Here is a 24,224-nt window from a genome sequence, read left to right on the forward strand (position 1 = left end):
CACTCAAACTTCTTATGTTACTTATGATTAATAGTGGTGATGGTTTTCATCAATGTGACGTTGAATTAGATTGTAGCATTTGCTGTCACCTTGGAACAGGAATTTTGTGGTGTTAACTTTTGTGTGGAACAACTTATAGCATGCTTGGCATGTTTAAAAGTGCTTATAAACCTTTAGGTCTATCCTGTTTGTTAGTTTATTTTTGTGCTGTTACTGAATTTACTTTGGCCCTATCACTTGGCACCAGAAATTGTGTATGAACCAGTGGCAGTCTGATACATGTGAAAGAATGAATCATACTTACTCTGAAGAAGAAATTCTTGTTAGCGAAATTTAGTTCTAGAAACATTCAAGGAAAATTTAACTATATTAGTTTCTATTCCTCCTAAGTTCTTCAATCATTGTGTTCAGATTTCATAATAACGAAGGCAATATGGATTTATCCACATAAATATAAAATTCTTTTTGACTCCTTCAGTTGGCTTAATTTTTGTATAATTTTCTTGAGAATTGCATTTTGCATAATTATTTATTATAGTTGCCCTTCCTGGTTGAGTTTGGTTTCTTGAGAGTCCCAAATTTATATCTCAAAAAACAAAAGTGGCTTTGTCAGGTTGTACTTTCATTCTGCACTTTGCATCAGAAACTTTTAAAGACTAGGTCTAGGGGTTGCAATGTTGTTTACAAGCAGTTGATTGGAAAAGGCTAGGTTTTTTATTACCCTGGATGACATATCTTAACAATGCTGGAATACTCAGCAAAAGACATAAGAAATTAATTGGTGTTAACGCAATTTTCTTGGTCATCTTTGTTTGGTTTAATTGGTATTGCTTCTAAATTCAATCTAATTGATGCTTGCTGTGTATTACTTCAGGTTCAATTATGTGATTCTTTAGTTGGGTTTCATTTTGCATCAAACATTGATGAACAGATTTAATGTTGACAAACTGGCATGTTATTGAGCATGTATTGCATAACAAATGTTAAAAGCATGCAGGTGTATATTTTTTACATTAAGAGTACTTTTGCTTTTCCCCTTTTTCTTTGGTAGGCGGAAAGGTGTCAATGCCCCGTGTATGTTTAGATGGTCTTCATAGTGCATTCTTTTCTTTTTTTTTTTAAAGAATGTATATTTCTGCAAACCAAATGTTTATTTATCTATTTAAAAGGCAAAGTTTAGGGGCAACTATGAGATTCCTTTTAACGTCTAAGCTGTCCATTATTTTATTCTAGGGAATCAGAGTCAACCACGAGCAAGATATATATATGCTTCTCAGTGTAGATGATATAAAATGACTGAAAACCTTGTGATTCTCTGAGATGCCTTTGGACTTTATTTTCGATTTTCTTCCATGCTTGACCCCCTTTCTGCAATTGTTTAACTTATCAAAGATCAGCAACTAGAATATAAGTTATTTAACATGAAGGGGTCCTTTTTAAAGTGCAGTTTGGGATTGAGCCTTATTATTCAGCTTATATTTGCTATAATATTTTCCCTTTTTTGTTACTCTGAGCTTATTTTGCGTTAACAATTGATAGTCAATCACTTTTTGACACATTCTAGAGAATTGAGATGATTGTTGCGTTATGATAATCTCTTGCTTGTTCAATGGGGTTATATTCATCAGTTAAAAGTTGTACATATAATCTTCCAATCACACTATTTCTGTAGGCAACAGCTATCGGGATGTATTACACCATAACAAGAAGCCTTTTTATCTTAAAGGTCAAGAGGACTCGAGTATCCTGGATGCTTATGTTTTGCACACTGTATGTATATGGTTTTATACTTGTATTTTGGTCATTACCTTTGTGTTTTGAATTGGCATTTCCTTTCCAACTTTCTCTATATGGATTTTTAATTGTTATAGCATCATTTTGTAATGAGAAGCAAAACAACATTGTGTATTTCAAACTGCTGATAAAACAGTGGTATGCAGTTAAATCATGTTTTGAGAACAAGGGATTTGATCAGTAAAAATGATGCAAAAGTGGCTGATGCTCAAGGACAAGGGGGCATTCTCAATGGTGATGGTTTCCTGGACCATGGGTTTACTCGTCCTAAGGTATTCATAGTGCTTGCTCTAGGTGTAATTCTGCACATAAGAAAGGTTATGCACAAAATTTTCTTCCATGCGTCTGTTTATTTATTCTGGTTGTCTTAATTGGCTGTTTATCTATTCCGTTCTTACTAGTCTGGTGTTGTTCTTATGATCTTTTTCCCCCTTTGTCATGTAATCAATTTATTTTTCATCTAAGTGGCTATCTTTTGCTCAATGAACAGTTACTATAAATTGGTAAACCTAATGTATGCGCAAGTTTCTCCATCTATTAGTAATTGTTGGGTAGACTTAAGGTCAGAAAGAGCTGTGCCTTCTCCTGGCAAATTTGAACTTCACTTCGTAGGCTTTCTGGTTTTGTCAATATTTGCTTTGGTGCTACCTTGCCCTTGAATTTCAAAAGTGCTGCAGTTTTCGGACCCTCTTATATCTGATACAGACAGTGACCGATGCAAGGGAATGGATATTTGAAAAGGGAAAAGATTCTGAAAGTTTGCCTTTCTTTTCACGTGAACTACTTGACACCTTTGTTAAGTGATTATCATAGAGCAGAGCTTGTTCTTGAGTTCCAAAACCAGGGTGCCAAAGATTAGAAAGTATTGATCGGAGGTGCCTGCATGGACAACTTGGCATCTCTGTTTCATCGCCAAGATCTTTCACCAATCATGTGCTACTATCTTAACCCACAAGACGTACAGATAGGTTAATGTAATGAACTTCTTCCTGTTAATTTTCTCACCTCGGAAGTTTATACCTACATTGTAGACACTCTATACATGTCTGAAAATCCACTTGGGAAAGAGACTAACAGGATGCAGAAGCAACTGACTCAAGTTTGAAATTAAGGGAGGATTGAAGGATGCTTAAAGTTTCTTTCATATTTGTTTTATGTGTCTGACAACTTTCTTATACATTTTAGTTTTGATGTCCTGGGCACACTCTTAAGATTCTTAATTGCTTTAATGTTGACACTTTCAGAAGATAAGCTTTTGCCCTTGTTTTTGTTTTAATTTTCAGGTCTTGATCCTTTTGCCTTTAGCAAGCATTGCATTTTGGGTAGTAAAGAGGTTGATCCAGTTAACCCCTTCAAAGCATAAGGTATTGCTGCACTGTACTAGAGCACTGGTAGGAAAGGTCAACGAGTTTTTGTGCATAAGAGCCCACTGAGGCTGGTTATCTTCTTGTTTAGCACTATTCTTGCATAACTTCTTATCGAAAACTCAAATGTATCTGTTGTGTTGTCGACAATGACTTTTCAGTCTTCTGCACTTAATACAACTTGCCTGATGGACAGTGATACTTTATGGACTGGAGCACATACATGGTCTTACGCCCGGATATGACTTTCCATTGACTTGGGCAAAAGAATGCAATGCATGTCAAGATGCACATTCGCATGCTAGTGACCAAAAAGAAAAGCCAGTCTTCTGTACGATAATTACTGATTGTGACTAAAAATTTCAACTATGCTCAAGAAGTAGGAACAACGATGGCATATATTTCTTATTGCTTCCATGGGAAGAAATTAAGGAGATTTTAATGTGTTTTTGAATGTGTGTGGTGTAATGTTCATGCTGACACGCGGGAGACTGGCAAATGGTCCTCCTAGACTGGTTATGGATCTCCATTTTTCCAACTAAACAGTAGATTCTACATGGACTGAGTAGAAGAGGAGACGAGCATTCTAAGTTCTCCAATCGCGTTCTTGTGGAGTCTGGATAATTGTGATGCTTAGAACTTAAAGGGACTAAATTGACTGTGGTAGCTGCAAATATGATGTCTTATAATCTTTGCTTCTTGTCATTATTTGGGCATTTGCATAGGTCATCTGTGTGGAGTTAATCAGTCTTTTGTTGCTATAGTTATTGATTGTCATTAAAATGAACAGTCTCTTCAATGCATTTTCTGCATTGTCCTATTCCCTAGGTTAATATTGAACACATGGATCGCTTTACTGAGGAGTTTGGGAGTGGAGGAGTTGAAAGTGAGGAGGAGGATGAGGATGTTGAGAACTCAAAAAGAAAGAAGTCCTCTAAACCTTCTGACTTTCAGTCATTGTTTGGTGGGAATAACAATGATCATTTCATGATAGGCATCAAGTATATGGGGTAAAATATCTGATCTTGACTTGTTGACTATTGAGAGATTCTTAATTATTTGACTCTGTTTGAGCAGACTTCTTTAGGGAGCTCCTTTTTCTATAGCATGTCAATTCTTACGCATTCATTGGGTGTTTTCTGAAAAGATGAATGGAGCAATGCTTGTATTTTTTTATATTGATTGTAATTTCTTGGAGAAATAAAATCATTTTGGGCTTTTGGCTGTCCGTTGTGACTAAGCCAAGTCTAACATTACAGTCATTTGTTTTCATATGTTTAGCTTTTTTCTCGTATTAAGTTGTCACTCTTCATTAACTTGATGAGGACATCTAAAGGCTGCAAAGTAATTCATGCTTTTTATCCCATTGTGCAATTTTATGGTATATGATTTAATAATGTACTGATTTGGACCAGTTGCCAAAACTATAGCAATCAGTTGAATAAGTAACCTTGAAAATTCTGACTACTCATGCTCTAACACAGTTCCCTCCATGACCCTTGGCATTGTGACAGAACTTAGTTATATGAAATTATATTCTTTAAATGTCTTTGACTGGGAAGGCTTGCATTTTAGGAGTATCGACTTTGTCATTTCTTAGTAACAAGGAAATAGATGGTTTGAAATGATTGGCTGGGTTAGCATCAAATAAAAGGAGGTTTTGAACTTTGTCAAGAGATTTCTTTTTTGGAAAGAGCTGACGGTGACTTTCTGCAGTCTAAGCATCACATGATATGTTTTGTGGGAAGTGTGTGAGTTTGTTTAATGTTTAATATAACAGGACATGATTGCATAACATGGTTCCTTTTATTTTATTTTAACATATTGGTTTGAAGCTTCTTCCTGGTTCTCAAGAAAAGTCTTCCCTATCACCATTGCTTGTGGAGGTGTTGATGGGACAGGAACTTCCATCCCTCAATTCCCCTCGGCAGGCTAAAATACTTCAACATCCAGGCATCAGACCTAATTTACCAGTAACCACTAACCACCAAAGGGCTCTTGGTGCATGCTTAGAGCGATTGGCCTAGTAGTATTGCTTTAAAAATTTACCAAGTAGTGAGTTTTAGTTCTTCTGATTGAAGTAAGGTCATTTTCATGAGTGGAAAAAATCTGCAGAGACTTCAAAAGAGATTCTTCATAAGATGAGCTAGGGAATTGTTGATAATGACAAAATGGTGATTAGGCACAATTTGAGGGTTAAGTTGGATTTATTGTTATATGTATGAATCCGAAAGAATTGTATAGTCCATTGAGAAATCATGCATACTAGTTTTTGGCTGTGAAATAACTTCTTTATTCTTTCTCTGATGCACAATAGTAATTTGTTCTGTTTTGAAATCACATATTCTTTTCAAGCTCTGGTTCCTTATTAATCGTGTTGTTCTTGAAGATTTGGAAAAGCCCTGAGGTGTCTTCATTATTCTGATTATTAAGCTTTGGTGTTTTGCTTCTAATAATATTTCTTCATTTGATTGTTTATTGGCAGGAGGAAGATCAAGTTATATGCTGATTTTTATTCCTCAGACATAATAGTTGCTTCCCCTCTTGGTTTGATCACTGTGAGTCTTTAACTGGTCACGGTGATTTGGTTCTTAATGCTATGCATACTATGCCATGTAATCTCTTTTATCTGCATCGAGCATGTTTTGAGTTTTGGATTGCTATAGGTTGAAAATCTTGCCAGTAAACTATAAACTCCTCATCATGGATTGCTTCCTTGGCTGCTTGTTTACTGTGTATTATCTTTTTGCTATCTATACTGTGTTTGTTAGCGGTGATTATGACCAGTTTTCAGATTTTTTGGAAATTTATGTAGGTTTTTAGTGTTAACCAGTTAACAAAAAATTATGTGGTTCAATTGGGCATCATAAAGAGGTGTAGTCCAATCCAATTTTTGGTCCAACTTTTAATTTTAACCAAGAAATTTTAGCAGTACAATTCAACCATCCAGTTGGCTGAGTTACTCCACATTTTTTATGTACTACAAAAAACTAATAGTCGCATTCAACGGAAATGTTTACATGACAGTAGTAAATTTAGAAGGAACTGTATAATACGTATTTAAAGGATTGATAGATTGTACTTTTATTCTGTAACTTTTTGACCTATATTTAGAGCACCTCTACCAGTTACCAGCCTTCAAGTCTTGAAATGATTTTTAGGCCTTCATTTATTTATTTGTTGTTTAGGTGTGTCATCTCTAGTCGTGGATCCACTGCCTTAGCAACTGTTATGAGGCTTGTAAACCCTCAAAAGTCCAAACCTAAACTAGGACCCAAACTGTTGCATCTAACAAGCTTAAAAAATCTGGAAGGCTAGAAACCAAGCTTTATTCAAACACATGCCCGTAAAAGAAGAGGACATTGTTCATGAAGTGCTGACTGCTGTAAGAGATGTAGTGGCGGGTTGTGGAAAATTTCCAGTAAACAAGGCAAGCTGGGAATTGGCTGTAGAGTCAGGACTACCTCTGACTTGTTTTAGATGACTAGTATTGTATAGCATAGAGTACTATTGATGCAGTAGAAATTCTACATTCTGTGTACAAGCTTACTATTCTTATCAATAAAATGTTCAATTTTGCTCTAAAAAATCATATTAGGACATTGAGGTTTGTAACGAGGTTTCAAGTATAGATCATAATATTGTGGAACAGTATGCCTTTTGAGATTGCTATCGTGGGGGTCAGAGTTAGGGCTTATTGGATTTTAAAATGCGCTCCATTTCTATGACCATCAAAACTCAACTACCTTTTCCTTTTTCCTGCAATAAAGGGAGTGGGGATTATTAACTTGCCTGTAAATTGGGTTAAAATAATCGAAGGGTTCTCTTAAAAGATCATCAGAAAAATAAGTACATGGAGTAAAGCGTACAGCCGGGAACAGGCTGTATTCAAGTGAAACCCTAGTTTTGTAGAACACAATGAAGCCCAAATTTTGTGGAACATATTCTTTCATAATAGCTAACCAATATGGCTTTGTAACATGTTCTATCATCTGGGAATTTTAAATCTAATATAAGTTGAAGTAGTTCTTGATATTCTGTTAAAGAAAAAAAGAATGCAGATCAATATATTTTAGGATAGTGCAACAAGGTGGGATTTAACAGATTTGATTAAAACCCAAAAATTGTTGTTTGGCTAGACTCCGAGAGTGGAAATCAATTCTTAGCCCTGTCAGGATTCAGTAGTGTAGTATTTTTTTTAAAGCATAAGGTGACCTTGATTTTACTGATGAGATTAGACCTCTACTTTAGTTTACTGATTGAGCTTTGAAAAACCATAATCACTAAAAGGTCTGTATTTTTTCCAAATTATGATTCAATAGAGATGGTCATTTTGTTTTCTATGGCTCAAAAATGTCATTATGACTAAAGAGAATCTTGTTTTTTTGGTTTTCAATCTCTCTCTAATTTTGGGGTGGTTTGCCGAGAACAGATGACTTTTCAATCACCTCCTTTCTCTCTTAAAGTGTGATATGCATAATGATTTGTTCTATTTGGCAATTTACAGAAAATTGGCGCGGCAGAAGTAGAGAAAGAAAAGGATATTGATTATCTTTCCTCCATAGAGGTAAACTATTTCGTTCTAAGCCATGTAATTTCCATTTAATATTTACGTATATAAGCATGTGTGTGTTTGGGTTTGTGTGCATTTGGGCTGAAAAGAACGTTTTATTGGTTGAACTTAATCACTACCATGATGATTCAATATTTATCTTAATAAATTCTTTAATTGTTTCGCTTCAATTAATTGAGGGCTTTTGCATCTTCCAGGTTTTGATTATTGACCACGCAGATGTCATACTAATGCAGGTGACTTTATTTTCTGGTAGAGTTTTGTTTTGTTGGTTCCTTTATTCAAGTTAGGTAGTCATTTCTCCCTTCTCCCACACTTCCCCTCCAACCGGGCTCGTATAAAAGGAGGAGAATGGATACTACTTCCCTTCCTTGTTTTAGGTGTATGGCCTTTAAGAATGAGTCCCAGCTATATACAGTTGTTGAAACAATAATGTGGTGCCAAGCAGCTTGAAACTGATACAAAGTGCACATTTCCTAATAACTTTTTGTTTACTTTTTTGTTGTCCTCATTTGATCTGCAGAATTGGTCTCATGTGAACACAGTAGTTGAACAATTAAACCGGTTACCTGTGAAGCAGCATGGAACTGATATAATGCGCATACGACCATGGTATATTTTTATTCCTACCTTTCTCTATGGGCAAACATCCACCTTTCGATGAGCCCTATGTATTTCCTGTCATACTCGGTCTTCTTTCTGCTACATTTCCTAGCTTCTGGAATATTAATAATTTATTTTTAAATATCTGAGTCAAGGATTGTGTATTCTTGTTACTTTAATATTAGTTGATTCTAGCTGTTTTTAGGTTTTAAGTTGTTTTCAGGTGTTCTCATTTGCCTTTGACTTCTGCCTTTTTATTTTGAGCCCAAAAGGCTGATTTGTAAATGTCCTTTTCCTTTTCAAAACTTATAGGACAAATATATCTTTTATTTTCACACAACATTTGAAGGATTAACTTTTTCTTAAGCAGCTTTTGAAAAGGTAAGGCAAGCGGGAATAACTCTGTTTTGCAATAAAAATGATCATCCTTCATAACATCACGTAAACTTTTGCTTTCTTGCTTCTAGGTACCTAGATGGACAAGCGCAATTCTATCGACAAACAATAATTCTAGGTTCTCACTTAAACCCAGGTAATTACTTGCACATTGTTAATTTCATTGTGTGTAACTGTTGCTTTAAGAATAGTTGTTGCATGTATATAACATTTTATGTTTTGGACTGCCAAATGCAGTTTATGAGATGTTTGATTTGACCTCTCTAAGAGTGGATCATAAGGCCAAACGCGAAGGAAATAATTCCATTACTTCTGGATTTTGAAGAATGTTATTTTGTAACTGTAAACCTAAATCCAACATCTAAACAATAGCCTCAGCTGTTAACTAGTTCCCTTAAACAGCAATGTGGACTTTTTAGCTAAATGCTTTTTGACTCCAATTTAACCTCTGAAGATATATGTTGCACCAAGTATACAGGATTTTCTGTTATCTTTTCTTCTTTTTATTATTTTTCTTTTGCGCTTTTTATAAATTTTTCTCTTCTTGATCATGCTTAATGTTGGTATGTGGGTGGGGATGAAAGTAAACTAGTACCACCTCATGCATTTAGGCCTTTCATCCAAATAGAATAGTAAACTAACCACCTCATGCATTACCCCCCACAAAACAACTAGCCAATGCCCATAACAAAAAGAGAAGATAAGAAGTTCACATCCACTTTGCAGATAAAAAATATAAAAAGAAAACAGAAAGATCCTATAATGCTCCACAGGAATCCTTTTTCTGATCCTCATCTTTATATATTACGCAGGCTACTTTTACACATAAAATGTGCATTCTAAAGACTATTTTGTGCTTTCTTTGTTTTATGTGTCATAAAAGATGAACTGTTTCTTTGGATGTATGGAATTGAGACTGTTCATGCAAACCAATGCATTTGAACTTTAAAATTCCTCATAAGATACTTAGACAACAGTTGGAGCTGATAATTCTTTTGACGCTTCACTCTGCCATTCTCTTTTTCAGACGTCAATTCACTGTTCAATCGGCACTGCCTTAACTACGAGGGAAAGGTTTGCCCAAATTCATGACTTTAAGTGCATGTAGATATTATTGGCATGTTTAGTTGACTATTTTGATTTTAACTATCCATGAATAGTAAAAGGCCAAAACTTGTGTAGACCCAGTCTTCAAAGACCCCAATTTGGGCCATTGGGTCTTTGAAGATGGGGTCTACCCAAGTGTGAGCCCTTGCCTTATATTTGTTTACACCAACCTTGTGAAGGGAGAAGTAAATGAATACAGTTCAGTATAGTTGTAACTGAAACTTTTTTTTTTATCACTTCTGCAGTCTTTCATTCTATAAATTTCATTTTCTTTCTTTTCGAACAGTTAAGCCTGAGAGTTTTGATCTGTTCAAATTGCCCACTCTAATTCTCATTTCCAGATTACTAATTTGGAAGTATTATAGCTGCTGATGCTATGGGTGGAATGCTTATCATCTTGTTGATGAAGATATGTAGGTTAAATTTTGGGGCTCTTGCCAATGCTGGTTGCCTGCTCCAGTTGCATTATTTTTTCCCCTTAGCTCCAAAATGAAGTATCACCAATTTTGGGGAGGAATGAGGAAATTTTGGTGAAATTCCTCTGCTTGAAATTTACTTGCTATATTGGACTGAAGCGCTAACATGAGCCTAACATGAGTCTGATTTACTTTGTTTCATTTTTCTCATGCAATGCGTCTTACAAGAAGATTTTAGATTGGGAAGTGTGAGGCAAAGTGGCCAATTTTCTTCATTAAACTTCAATAATAACCTCATCCTCCTACATTAACTTTCTGTGACTAATTGCAAGAGGTCTGAAGTATGGATGCTTATGCATTTCCCTCAACTGTAAAGGAATCTCTAATATGCTTCCACCCCGATCATCCAACATGTTAGGGGCAAAACATTGCATAACTGTTTCGTGTTTTCTCTTTAAAAGGAAATGTGATTGAACATGACTTGATGGTAAATAATGTGTATGATCTTCTTGCTTGACATAAAAACAGGCTCATAGTCTATGTCCTTGTAGCAAGTTACAGTGATTGAGGCCTTTGTGCAGGTCAAGTTGGTGTGCCTCTATAAAGGTGTTCTTCCAAAAGTATTGATCCCTGTACGGCAGGTCAGTTAGTCTTCAGGGGATAGGCTTTTGCTTGTATGGTAGACCAATTATTACATGATAATATTGTTGAAAAGAAATCTTTGCTAATGACCGCAACTGCTAATTTTCCATATATACTTGTGGGTTGTAGTATTAATGTGTGTTTAAGCAAAATTTAGATGTTTAGGATTTGCTTTTTTTTTTTCCAGCAAGATTGCTGTTAAACTTTTATTTTGGATTACCACCTAATATTTCTTGTATATCAATCAACTCGTAGAAGAACCTTCATCTAGTCTTCTTGTTTGTTTTGTCCCTTATTTGAACATGACAGATATACGAGCGGTTTGAAGCAGACTCGATTGCAGATGTTGATGATGCTCGTTTCCAGTATTTTTGTAAGAAGGTTTGTTTGATAGCTGGATTGTCACTTTAGATGGTGCAATATATATTGACAACAAAGTTGCTGCAGCATATTATTTCCATTTGGACCTATGTAGTTTATTTTTAGATATTACAGATAATCATTCACATTGGTGACTCGTTTGCTTTGATAGAGTTGGGTCAGTGGCCAGCGTTAAAGTTTCAGTACAGTGCATTTTTATATCTATGTTTCCAGTTTGTCCTTTGTGAAATATACATGATCAAGAAATTGATTAGAATTTCACCAAGATGCAATGTCACGTATTCACACTTACAGCACGTTGACCAAAAAGGAGAAAAAATCCAAGTGCATGATTATATTGCAGAGGGTAGGGAAGTGGAACTTCCCTTCTGGGTTAGATTAAGAAAATTGTAGCAAGTGGGATTATAGGTCTTTTCCCAACTCTACGGAAAACAAATGCAGGGTTAGAACTCAGATGAAGGTGTTTTCAGTATGGCAACTATGCTTGCAACATAGGAAAGGAGACATGTTGGCCCAAAAAGAGATGAGATCAGTAAGAAAGCATTATCAGGCCCTCTGTAAGAATGCATTTAATCTGAATTAGAAAACATTTTGTCATGAATGCAAGAAATTTTTAATTTCCAGGGAGTATGTCCTCAATGAGCTTCCTCACTTTTCTGCTGAACTTCTGTAAATGGTGAAATGAATGGTCTTTGTCTATTATCAGAAAATGTATGCAATGCATGTGCTTTCCCTAGTTGAAATAAACCTGAAAACCAACTGCATTTCATAATGAGCTATTTAAAATACCCTTAGATTGGGGAATTCTATCCAAAAGAAAAGGGAAAATAAAGTCAGGTTTCATAAACTGGGTGCATGTAAAAATATACAGGACTTGGCATCTATCATCTTAGACAATTTGGTTTCCAATATTTCACATATAGTGTTGAACTCAACAGTGTCTAAGCTTCAGTCAGTGTTGTACCAGAGACAGTTTGCATTCTCGAAGTGAGTAAATAGTTGAGAGAAAAGATGAATTATCTGATGGGATCACAGTTCTGCACTCGCTCTTCGGAGTCCATATGTTGTCTTTCCTGCTTAAACAGGCAGAACTAAGTCTGAACATATCATATTGACTTCTGTTTCAATTGTGAACATGATAATCACTTGAGCTTGTAGGTGATGAAATTGAAATCAAAATAGACACCGGGAAGTTGCATACAAGAGTTTGAAAGGTATAAAAAAAAAAAAAGAGACTACTGGAAGGAACGGCATAGAAGGACCAGAGAGAATGGTATTTTGAAACTTTCATGGTTCCAGAGATGGTAAACGCTAATTGCCAATCTGAAATAACATTTAAAAGACGTTATTAGGCTTTTCAGGAGTTTTGAAAACAGAGGACTATGGGACTAACATCATTAAGGGCCGAATTTCTAGACTAGATTTAGGGAATTGAAGTACAATATCAATTACATTTGTGTCATTTGCCTGTGATTGAAGCAATTCTGAAGCTTCTTTTGGATGCATCACCATCTTCATCTGCTTCATTTTGCATTCTTACTGTTTACTACCTTTGCTAACTGCATTGAAATGATCTCTGCCCCTTGTAAATTGGAGTTAAAAATTATGAATTCAGTTTATGGTATGTAATTCTACTTGAGACTTAATTGAGAGGATCTTTTTGCATGGTTAAGTTAATCATAACTCTCATGGTTAGTCTTTTTCTCGGGAAGCATTGTTCTCTTATGCTAAGTTTATCCAGATGCAACTTATTCTCATTGCAGGTGTTTCCCAAAATAAAAGACTCTATCCAGGTATTTATTTCTTGTTTGAATTGGTTGATAATTTTCTGAGAACATCTGGTCTTAAGATCATATTGAACATTTATGAACCTTTCCATTTATGCAGGGTGGAATTATGCTATGTATTAGTTCTTATTTCGAGTTTGTTCGACTCCGAAATTTTTTGAAATCTCAAGAAGCATCATTCTGCCTTCTTGGAGAGTAAGGAGCAATCACCTTTTTCTTTATTTTTTTTTTATTTTTTATTTTTTAGATTGTGCTGGTTAAATTCACATTTTCTTCAGCACAATATTTGAGTTTGATGCAAACGGTTGACTATCTCCACGTTTGATAGCAATTTCTTTGCCCTATTTAGGTACACCAAACAAAGTGATATATCTCGTGGGCGAGTTTGGTTCTTCCAAGGACAGCGGAAAATCATGCTATACACTGAGAGAGCTCACTTCTACCACAGATACAAGGTTCTTAGTTTCTTTTTTGTCTTCTTTCTGGTGTTTCCTAGTACCACCTTTATTGTACTCTTAAGTCAATTAAGATTGGTGGGCTGTAAAACTAGTTGAGAAAATAGTTATTAGATCATTTATGCTGCTGCATGATTTTTTTAATTTTTTTTTGGACAACAAAACTGATGAAGAAAAGGGAGAAACCATGGTCTATTGGTGATCAATGTTATTTCTGGCACAGTGATTTGACTTTGTTTCACAGAACTTTAAAATGACGCTATCTTCTAGTTGAATTCTTAAAATTACATATGGCTAAAACGTTTACTTAAATAAGAAATAAGTGCTTTAGGATCACAAGGCTTTGCTGTATTGATGAGATATCAAAAACTGGACCTGAATTAATATAATTGATGAGAATCTTCTGGTCTATTTGTTTATAATTGCAATGATGCATAATACTGCTGATAACAGCATCTCTCCTATGCATTTCATCCTCTTGATACTTTCATATTTGAGGCAAATTACATGTATATCCAAAAATCTAACTTTGATGTTTCAGAATTAAAGAAGGGAAATCAAGATACAAGTAGATTAGTGAAGTTTAATCTTATTTTAGAAGTCATTCTCATAATATTTAATCTTATTTTAGAAGTCATTCTCTTAATATTTGTCCCATATGAGTTCATGGCTTTCTCACCGTTCATAGCCATACACACAGTGTGTTTGTCTCTAAGTTTTCTAGATTGAAATGTTGTACCATGAGAGTTGACCTCAGAGGTTAGGATTTCATTGTTTTCCTAATAGTTTTAACAAGCTTTCAGATTGAACATATGACATTATTTTGATCCTAAGTTTCTTGTGTATAGATCCGAGCTATTCAGAAATTGATCATTTATTCTCTTCCGGAGAGGAAAGAATTTTACCCTGAGGTACAATTTATTCTGTAAGCATATGTTTCCTTTTCTCCTGTCTAGTGAGGAATTTTGATTGAAGTACCATTGTCGTGTATTTCAGATAGTAAATATGCTCGAAGGATCTCAAAACATGTCTTGTACCGTGCTATTTTCTCGTTTTGATCAGTTCCGGGTAAGATCTTTTCGAACATGCAATGAAATGAAAGTGTCCCTTGAAAATTTTCTATTCTTATTCTCTCTGAAGACAAAGTTCATAGAGATTGAAATTTGATTAGGTGCTCCAGAGTCCTGTGAGGAAATTCTTCCCTATTTACTAGTTAAAGTGGCAACAACAACAACAAGAAGATTTGCTTCACAAAAAAAAAAAAAATGCACAAACAGATTTGCTTCACAAACAAACATTTAAGGGGATAGTAATATCAAGTATGCTCTCAAGTTCACAGAACTTCAGTGTAATCATGTTTCATGGAGGACTTTCCTTGTTTTATCTTCCTTTTTGTCACGTTCTTACTAGCAGTGCTTTCCAGTAATTCAACTTGAGCAATTTTGACTTGTGAGAGAACTAAACTCGAAACTCTTTATCATGGATTGGATATGTTAAAAGACACATTTTGTGCAAAATCAGGGTATAGAAGAAAGCACTCAAGGACATTGCTTGGACTATTACTAACTTCTTTTTTCTTTTCTGATGTTAAAATTTTGATATAGAACTTTTAGTTTATTAAGCAAGTCTGACTTGTTTGAGACCAGAAATTGGAGGGCTTACTCTTGAATATTGATGCAGTAATGGTTATAATAGACTTATCTGCATTTTGTCAAGCATCAAGCTGTACCCCCCCCCCCCCCCCCCTTTTTTTCTCCTCTTTTTCCCCTTTTTCGGTCAGATCTTTCTTGAACTTACCTTCTGTCACTAAGGCAAGTACCATCGTCTAGGAAACTCTCTTTGAATTTCTTGAAAGTTTCTAATTCCAATGAAGGTAATTTTCTTTCTTAATCTTGAATTGACATGACTCTCCCCTAAGAATGGCTTACACTGCATTGAGGTTGTAATCAAACCTTCTGGCTCCTTGGCTTTTATGTTGCTTAAGAATCTTGAGATTGTTCCCGTTTGGAAAGTATATTTGCTACTCAGTATTTATAGCAGTTAATTTCAAGGATCCTTCGATTTTTGAAATTGTTAGATATTTATTGGAATTGAAGGCATAGGACAATGGATGGGATTACAAATCTGTTAATTTAGTGGTCATATAGATGATAATGCCAGCTTTTCCTTCCCTTTTCTCTTACTCGTTGCCTTGGTTGTAATACTCAAAGATTATAAGCCTGTATATGCCTCCTTTTTTTTTGCTTTCTCTCTCAAATTACCTTTGTCCTTGTGTCACATGAATTTTACTTTCTTTTAAAGTTCTTGTGATGCGTACTTTTTTATGGTTTCAGCTTGAAAGAATTGTTGGTTCTGCATCTGCAAAAAGAATGATTACATCAGAGAAGGGTGTTTTTGTATTCTGTTAGAAATTCTTTAGCCGTGCCTCCAGAAATGGGAAAACAACTGCTCTATGTTACCGAATATCACACCCCTGGGGAATCACAGATGGATGATCCGTCATAGAACAACTCCTCCAATCTGTTATGGGACAGTTTTCTGCTTTGTTCTGCAGCTACGCAATGTCTCAAATACCATCAAAACTAGTTCTGGGAGAATTCTTGTACGAAATAATAACATCTGTAGCTCTTGATCTGAGAACATCCCTGATCTGATTATTCTTTGTTTCTTTTCTTTTTCTTTTGTCAGAATTAGCTATTGACCATAACTGACTGACCTTTGAAATGTACCGGTCTGATACTATTTCATTTCCTCTCTGATGAAAGTTAGGTGGTTACGTACATCCAGGGTTGATTTTCAGTTTTGGTTTTTTCGACCGATAATGTAAGCTATAAGCACAATTTTAAGGAGAACGAGAATCTCATTATGTTACTTTGCAACTCCTTTCTTTCTTCCTACGAAGAAATGCCGCCTTACATTGATTTTAGGATACAGCAATGCCACGTCTCTTGTTGAAACTGAAGTAATAGCTCCTTGTTTATCAATGGAATTTAAAGGACGATTACTGTTTTTAGTTGATATGTATGTAAAGTGGATTGGAACTTTATAGCTAGGCTAGAGATTATGAGCTAGGGTTTGAATGTAATGATCATATTAGTTGTAATAGGGATTCATGGAAATGATGTTTGGGTTTTTTCAAAAAATAAATAAGCAAATAAATAAAATTTATCTATTGCATAAACAAAAATGTTAATAAGTTCGTTGAGAACCATGTAAGGTTGAGTGGGTGGATCGAAGGTTGTGGTTTAACCTAAATAATCTTTAAACATGTTCCAAGAGTAAAGGTCAAAATGATGGCACGTAGAAGGTTACAGGCAGGCATAAAAAGAAAAATGCAAAAGAATCAAAATGAGAAAGAAACTCTTTTCTGCGCCCTATGGGAGAATGAAGTTATGCTAATTCTACTCTATACCACTTGGGGGAAGCTTGCATTCAGCACGGGAGTTTTAACCTATGTGGTGAAATATTTATTCAAATGAAAACAAATGAGTATACTTGTCGAAACACTTGTAACAAAATATGGAGCATAAACACCTGAACCAACAATCTTCAATTTTAAAAGCTTCTATTGTTGCTAGAAAGTTCAAGAGCATTGTAATTATACTTGTAATGGATTAAAAATTGATACTTCACCTATTGTACATTAAAATTCCCTTAAACATAAATCAATTGCTTACTTGAATGAAAACACCTCTCCAAACAGGTACACCAAAATATGAAACAGAACCAATTGAACCAAGAGTTTCGAGTATTAAGAGTTTCCTGAACCAATCATCTTCAGCATTAAGAGTCTTCATTAATGCACTTAAAAAAATTGCCCTACAATTATAGATGAAGAGGAAGAGTACTACAATTACACTTTTAAGTAGTTGCAATGCTAATTTTTTGCCTATAATGTGTTAAAACTACCTTAAATGTGACTTAATTACTAAATTCAATGAGTCCCATCTGTTATAGAAGCTCAATTGCACATCTGAGGGTTTCTAGTGGTTTGTAATCTAATGAAATTTTTGTTTGTATTAATGCTGAAGTTGATGATTAGCTTAGAAGAGAAGCTAGTCATTTTGCATCTATAAACACTATTTAAAAGTCTGATAATAATGTGCAATACAAACTAATTGCATATGGGAGGACATAATAGTCAAACTCTACTTACCTACACATCACAATTAGTTTGTTTGGATAAGAGTTTATTTGGATGATTTATTTGAGATAATTACTGTAACACTTTTTGTGATGTGATGTATGTGAGATAAAAAGGTGATTGGGAAGATAAAAAAGTGGTTGAAATTTGTGAAGTAAATTTTTAATTTTGAAATCAAGCCAATCCAAACAAACCCAATGTTGTTCATTTGGTTTAACCATTTGTATTTACGTTTTTCCCTGCCTAAAATGCCGCCAAAGATGGCGGATGAAAGTTTCTCAACAATCACCTACAAACTCCTTTTCACATATGTATAGGATATTTGCAAGTTTATAAAGCTTAGAGAGCTAAAAACTAGTCCATGCAACTGAAGTTTTATGATTGTTTGAAATCTTCATAGCTTGAAAGCAACGAACTTTTATATTCGAAGTAAATATGAGAACTTGAGAAATTGTGAAAATAGTAATATAGAAATTTATTTGGTGATAGATTTTGAAACAAGTTTGACTAAACCCGTTATGACCCATTTTGACTAAACCCGTTGTTGAAACGCCTAAAGTTAATCCAACATGTCCAATTGCCACCTATAATGCCTAGTGTTAGTAGCAAAATCTAAAAGATGTTAATTAGAATATTTTACTACGCAACTTTTTTTAGGAATTTCGACAACTAGAATTTTGATAAGAATTAAAGTGCAACTTTCTGTAAATCTTAAACATTGTGCAAAAGGAAATTCTAATTAAACTAAGATCTACACTAGGTATTTACTGCAGATCGTAGGACGTACCAAAACACAGCTACTATACTAGGCAAGCAAGCCCTTAGCGGCATCCATCTATAGTACAGTTACATAACTTCTGAATGTTAAGGTCAGCCTTGGAAACGGCTACTTTTGTAGATTAAGAAAGTAGATTCTTTCTATTATTAGAAATAATAAGAACTATGGACTCTTGCCTGAGGTTTATTTGGTCTACTCGAAACTAAGGGTTCGTAGCTCTCTAAAGAGGTTTCAGGTGTGATTGATTCTTTTTAATGAAGGAGATATTAATACAATAATATCATCTTTCAGTTCAGTACAGAAAAAATCCCCGTAGCCAGCAAACATAGAAACGAAGTAAAGTTCACAGCCCTTGCCTTGGCTCTTTGCCGCCATCTGAAATTCGCGAGATAGACTGAGGGAACTGTAAAAGGGCGGGGAAGTATAAGGCTTGGGTTAGAGAACTTTTTTTTTTGCTTTTGTTTTTGTAAATGGAAAGATTTTGAATTCAGGATCTCTTACTTATAATCGCTCCAATTTTATCATTCAACCCAACCTTCTGCTGGTGTTCCCTCCGACCACTTGGGCTGGAGACTTTATATGTGTTGAATGTAATCCAAGGATCAAGGTGCCCATGTTTTTGCTCCAACTTGTCTCGTGTTTTTGCGATAAAACCTCTTCTGGCCTTCTCTAATTGGTGTAACTTAAGCTTCATTTCACTGCAAAGGCTGACCTGACCCAAATCATAGAGATGAGAATCCTCTCGATTAGGGTTTAGCTCGGTCCTTGAGGCTAACAAGGAACGTTTCAACCAAGTGTCGTGCTATCTGTTGAATCAAAACAGAAAAGACAATGAGAAGAATAATAGTACATTGAACAAGCACACAAAATGAAAGGTAATATGAAATGCCACAAAGGACTAAATCATGATTAAGTTTTTTTTTTGAGGAAAAAAAATATTGAAATTTGAAACCTACTACTAGTTTATCGCTGTTACCAACCAATAGAAATAATGCAAACGAGGGAAGTTAACATTTACAGGCCTAAAAAAAATCTAAAAATTATATCTGGTGTGTCACAAAGGACTAAAATATAATAATATGTTGTTGGTGTTACCAACAAATATAAATTGTTTGAATTACATAAAAAAAATAAATTGTTTGGATTAAGGGCATGAATGATTGAGTAAGTTATACCGAGCACACCTCATTCCTTTTTTTTAAAAAAAATTTTTTGCTCAAGATTAAAAATAAGGGATGTTGAAACTTACATGGATAAAAATATGAAAAACATAAGACAATATACCTATTCAAGAACAATGACAGAGTTTGGCCTTAAAGTTGAATACTTAATAGAGCACAACTCAAGGTCTCAAAAGAGTTGCATGAGAGAAAGAAAGCGAAATTTAGCCAAGGACAATCTGCCGGGGGGAAGGACTAAAACTAAAGTCTTATAATTTAGTAGTGATTCCCAGCAGATCATCCTTGGCCGCAATCCACTCTCCTCCTCTTCATGTAAATTCTTTTGGACTATCATTACGCTGGTAAATGTATTTCTTCAACCCATGAATTGAAGCACACAAGGATCAACTATATATAAGTGGGAAGTTTGACATCTTTGTGTGCTGATAATGCTTTTGATAGATATTCTCATTGAGCTACTTTTGATAAAGAATAAGGGAATTATTTTCTACTGTGATTGTAACATTTGTAAATAACCCCATATGCAAAGAATTATTGTGTTGTGCATGGCATCCGAATTTACGTGCCATAATAGAGAGGGAAGTCATAGCCAAGGCATGAACATACACTCGCAAAACGAAAAATTGTACAAGAAATGAGAGTTTTATGTTACTAATTTACATAATTTTAGCTAGAATTTGTACACGGTTGATTACAAAGTTGCAACACAAATTCCTTATATTGTATAAGAGTGAATTGTGGTCAAAGGGGATTTGAATTTCAACCACATGGATAGAATTTTTTTGGAAATGTGAAATATGTGCAGTTTTTTAAAAACTTTTGATACAATTAAGGGCAGCATGTGTTTAGATATATTTTCAAAAATGCCCTCATTATGGTACATTTAAAATTTTGATTTATGGAGACATTTGAATATTTCTGGAATATGTAATTATTTTGCAATCGTTTTCGTATCAAATACAATGCATATAAGCTCATGTATTGGTATAATTACTGAAATGGTGTTATAGACACACTTAATTAAAATGTGACTTTTGTTGTGCAATTAATACAAAAATATATTAACATGTTGCGCAATTAATACGTTGCTATAACTAGCCATTGAAAGATATTCTTTTGCCTGAAACAACTTATATCTGCTCTTGGATGATTTTCAACAGACATTTATATGGGCATTTTGGTAATAGTAAAACTATAAAAGTATTGATAAACACAAAGTGTACAATTGTGTGTTGCAATTAAAATGTACTATTATTAGCTTTGTCATATTTGATGACTATTTCTTTCCAAAATCTATTCTTATTTATCCAATGAAAAATCATCTCTAACCACAGGCACCAAACGCCTGCGCAATGCGCAGGTACTCCCCCCAGTAATGATATAAATATTAAATTGATTCAACTTGTTGCACGCCTACTAATTTTGATATATATATATATATATATATATATATATGTATGCATGCATGCATGTGTGTGTAAACATATATATATATATATATGTATAGATTTTTTTTTGGGTGCACTCGTGAGTATATTTTAATTATAGGTAACTTACTGTGTATTATCATCACAATCATTGTGTCCATTGCATTTAAACACACACACACACACACGTGTATGTAATGAACCTAAACTTCCATCTCAAATGGCAATAAAAAGAAAGTGGTTCATGAACTTTATTCCTTAATATAAGATTCCTACAGAAATTCATGAGGATGTTTTCCCTTAACACTCCTTATCATATGTGATTCGGATTTGTTGGGAAATCAGAACTTGCTCAAAGCCCATGGAGTTGTAAGAGGCAATTAAGAGGACCAAAGTTGTGTATGGAACTTTGGATTGGGGTCTGCAAGTTTAAATATCAGAGTTTTTCTAACAGGTGTCGTTAACCCACTTAATAGTCATCTAATCTACCATAAATATATACTAATAATTATTATCTTTTCTTGCATTTATATACTTTTTCTATTTAATTCTGCCTACCCTTCCTTATATTTATTTACTTTTTCTAATTAATCTTATATTTTAAAAAATATAACACTTGAAATATATTTTAACGAGCGTTGGCCCCCATTAGACAAACCGAATATTATAACGTTACCCTCAATTTTCATCTCAAAACCAATTCGTTAAGAGTGTAACCACTCATGAAATTTATTGATTAGGAAAAGACTTATTGAGATCCAATGTTGGATTTTGTCCATGTACACATATGGCATAGATTTCATGTGGGAAAGTGGATACCTTTCCTGAATAATCCAAATCATTTGATTATGGCCAATGAGGCCAAAATGGAAATTATTCTTGGAATAGAATATTTTGGAGATTACTTGTGATCATTATCCAGAGAAGCGGGCATGTCAACGGAGAAAAGAAGACAATTATACATGGAATAATATTATTTGTCATTGCAATATTGGTAACTAATCTTTTCCAGATAGGCTTTATCCATTGTGAAGTCTCCTTCATCCTCAAGGCACTCCTGGAGATTTTTTAACCAAACCTTGACCCTTCAATTTCTAACGAGGTATTCGTGTGATTAATGTCTTCTGTAGTTACTACTTTCAATTGCACTATACAATGGATACACTAAAACATATATAGATGTTAATACAATAAACATAGACACTAAGATAAACATGCAACTATTGTCAGATAGTTTGTCATACAATCGATTCCATCCATTTCAAAAAGGAAAAAAAGAACATAATAAGTTTTATCACAAATTGATAGTCGTGTCATACAATCAATCTCATCCATCCAAATTTAAATTAAATGCATTCTGACTATCAATTACACCATGTAATTGGTCTAATAGTTGCATAAAACCCTAATCCCATCCAACGCATGCTAGCAAAAGAATTCGTTAAGTTGTAGGTGTGAGAACCCGAAAATTTCTTTATTTTCTAACCATTATTTTATTTCTTTGCATACAATTTCTATACCTTTCATTATTATATTAAATTTTGAGAGATTTTTATAAGGGACTTAAGTTGTTAAGACATTTTTCCGATATAAGTTAGTTCGTGTGACATTAGTAGTATATATTAGACGTGGGACCCGCTAGTGCGGTACGTGCGATAATTTTTGACTAGCTGGAGTTCTGTGTTAAGGGATATTATATTACAAGATGCTAGATGACAAGTAGAGGTTGGCTAGGTAAATTAACCATTGGTATCCAAAAGGATGAGAATAAACCCTAGTGCGCTATTTGTCGCGAAACCAATGGATGGTGGACTTTGACCAAGATTTTCTCACTTCTACTAAATACAAAATTTGACTAAACTACCCTTTTATTTTGATTAAATTACTTTATAATAACTATACTACTCATTTACCTCCCCAATGGTTGGAATAAATAATAGAATTAAGAGTTTTCCCTTTACTTTCGTCGTTAGGGTAAAACTAGGGTTTTTACGTCCTTCGATAGTGTGATTATTCGGTACGGAGTGTGTACTAAATTTGGTGATTAAGAGTGAGTTTTAAATAAGAAAAATTGTATGATTAGAAGTAATAATAATAAGTTAGTGAATTGTAAGCTGAAAAACCCTAGTACGTGCGAATTAGGAAAAACGGTGTGAACGATGTGCACCGTTTGCTACCGAATGAGTGTTGCACCACTGATATACTACTTTATTATCTAATCATCCTTGTTTATTATTGAGCAAACAGCCCGTAAATATCTCCTTAACCAGCAAAATTATTGGACACAAAATAAGAGAGAGAAAAGCAAATTTTGAGAATTTCATCTTGGAGTGACAAGTGGGCAACCATCCAATGGTTTGTTTTTGACCATACCAATTTTCTTCATTTTTATCACCAAACCAACTTCAATTCTCCTTCATTTCTGCATCTTTCTGGCCAAACACTAGGGAGAGGAGAAGAGAGAAAATTTTTCATTTTTCCAACTTGAGAGCTTGCTTGATTCTTGAGAAAATTACCGTAAAACTTGATTCTACTCCGATCAATCTTTGGGAAAGCTTGGAGGTGAGCTTGGTGGAACTTTTGGGAGGAAGAAAGTTCTTGTATCACAAGTTATTTTGGGGATTTTGAGGTATTATGCTAGAAACCTCCCTTGTTTCATTCTTATTTTGCAATTTAAGCAAAGCATGGCTTGATTGTGGTGGATTGTGTGAGAACCCGAAAATTTTCTGAATTTCTAGGCCTTATTTTCTTTCTTTGTACCCGTTTTCTATATTTTTGTTATTATGTTAACTTTACAGATATTTTTATAACTAAATACAGTTTTTAACTTATTTTTCTAGTATAAGTTAGTTCATGCGATATTTGAAGTGTATATTTGATGAGAATATAAAGACCAAGGCCCATTCAAGCACATGGGGAATTGGAAGATTCAAGTGAAAACTAGTTGATTGCACGAATGCTTGAGTTTAGTAGGATTATTTGATTTTCCTCGTTGATTTTGGTTATTTCTCGTTTTAAAAAGTCTAGGTAATTAAGATAGTTTAATTGCGGCCCATTTGTTAGTAAGTAAGGCCCAAAATCTTTCTTAAGTATGTAGGGTAGTTTGGTCAACTTTTGGATTAGGGTTAATACTTGTAAGGGCTATAAATAGCCCCACTTCCTTTTTGTTTGGGGAC

At 34.4% G+C, this 24,224-nt stretch overlaps 1 protein-coding gene across 1 annotated transcript; it reads left to right on the forward strand.

Annotated features, from left to right (window-relative positions):
• Positions 1–1,671: 1,671 nt before the first annotated feature.
• Positions 1,672–16,389, forward strand: LOC113776094 (digestive organ expansion factor homolog). Its single transcript, XM_027321169.1, has 18 exons — positions 1,672–1,770; positions 1,931–2,066; positions 3,078–3,158; positions 3,987–4,168; positions 5,644–5,716; positions 7,666–7,725; positions 7,929–7,967; positions 8,255–8,343; positions 8,802–8,866; positions 9,758–9,804; positions 10,835–10,894; positions 11,205–11,276; positions 13,040–13,069; positions 13,164–13,258; positions 13,413–13,518; positions 14,367–14,429; positions 14,515–14,586; positions 15,852–16,389. The coding sequence occupies exons 1-18, from the start codon at positions 1,688–1,690 to the stop codon at positions 15,924–15,926; spliced, it is 1,428 nt and encodes a 475-aa protein (XP_027176970.1). The 5' UTR covers positions 1,672–1,687; the 3' UTR covers positions 15,927–16,389.
• The last annotated feature ends 7,835 nt before the right edge of the window (positions 16,390–24,224 follow it).

This window comes from Coffea eugenioides, chromosome 6 (assembly GCF_003713205.1).
Source record: "Coffea eugenioides isolate CCC68of chromosome 6, Ceug_1.0, whole genome shotgun sequence".
In the NCBI taxonomy this organism is placed as follows: Eukaryota; Viridiplantae; Streptophyta; class Magnoliopsida; order Gentianales; family Rubiaceae; genus Coffea; species Coffea eugenioides.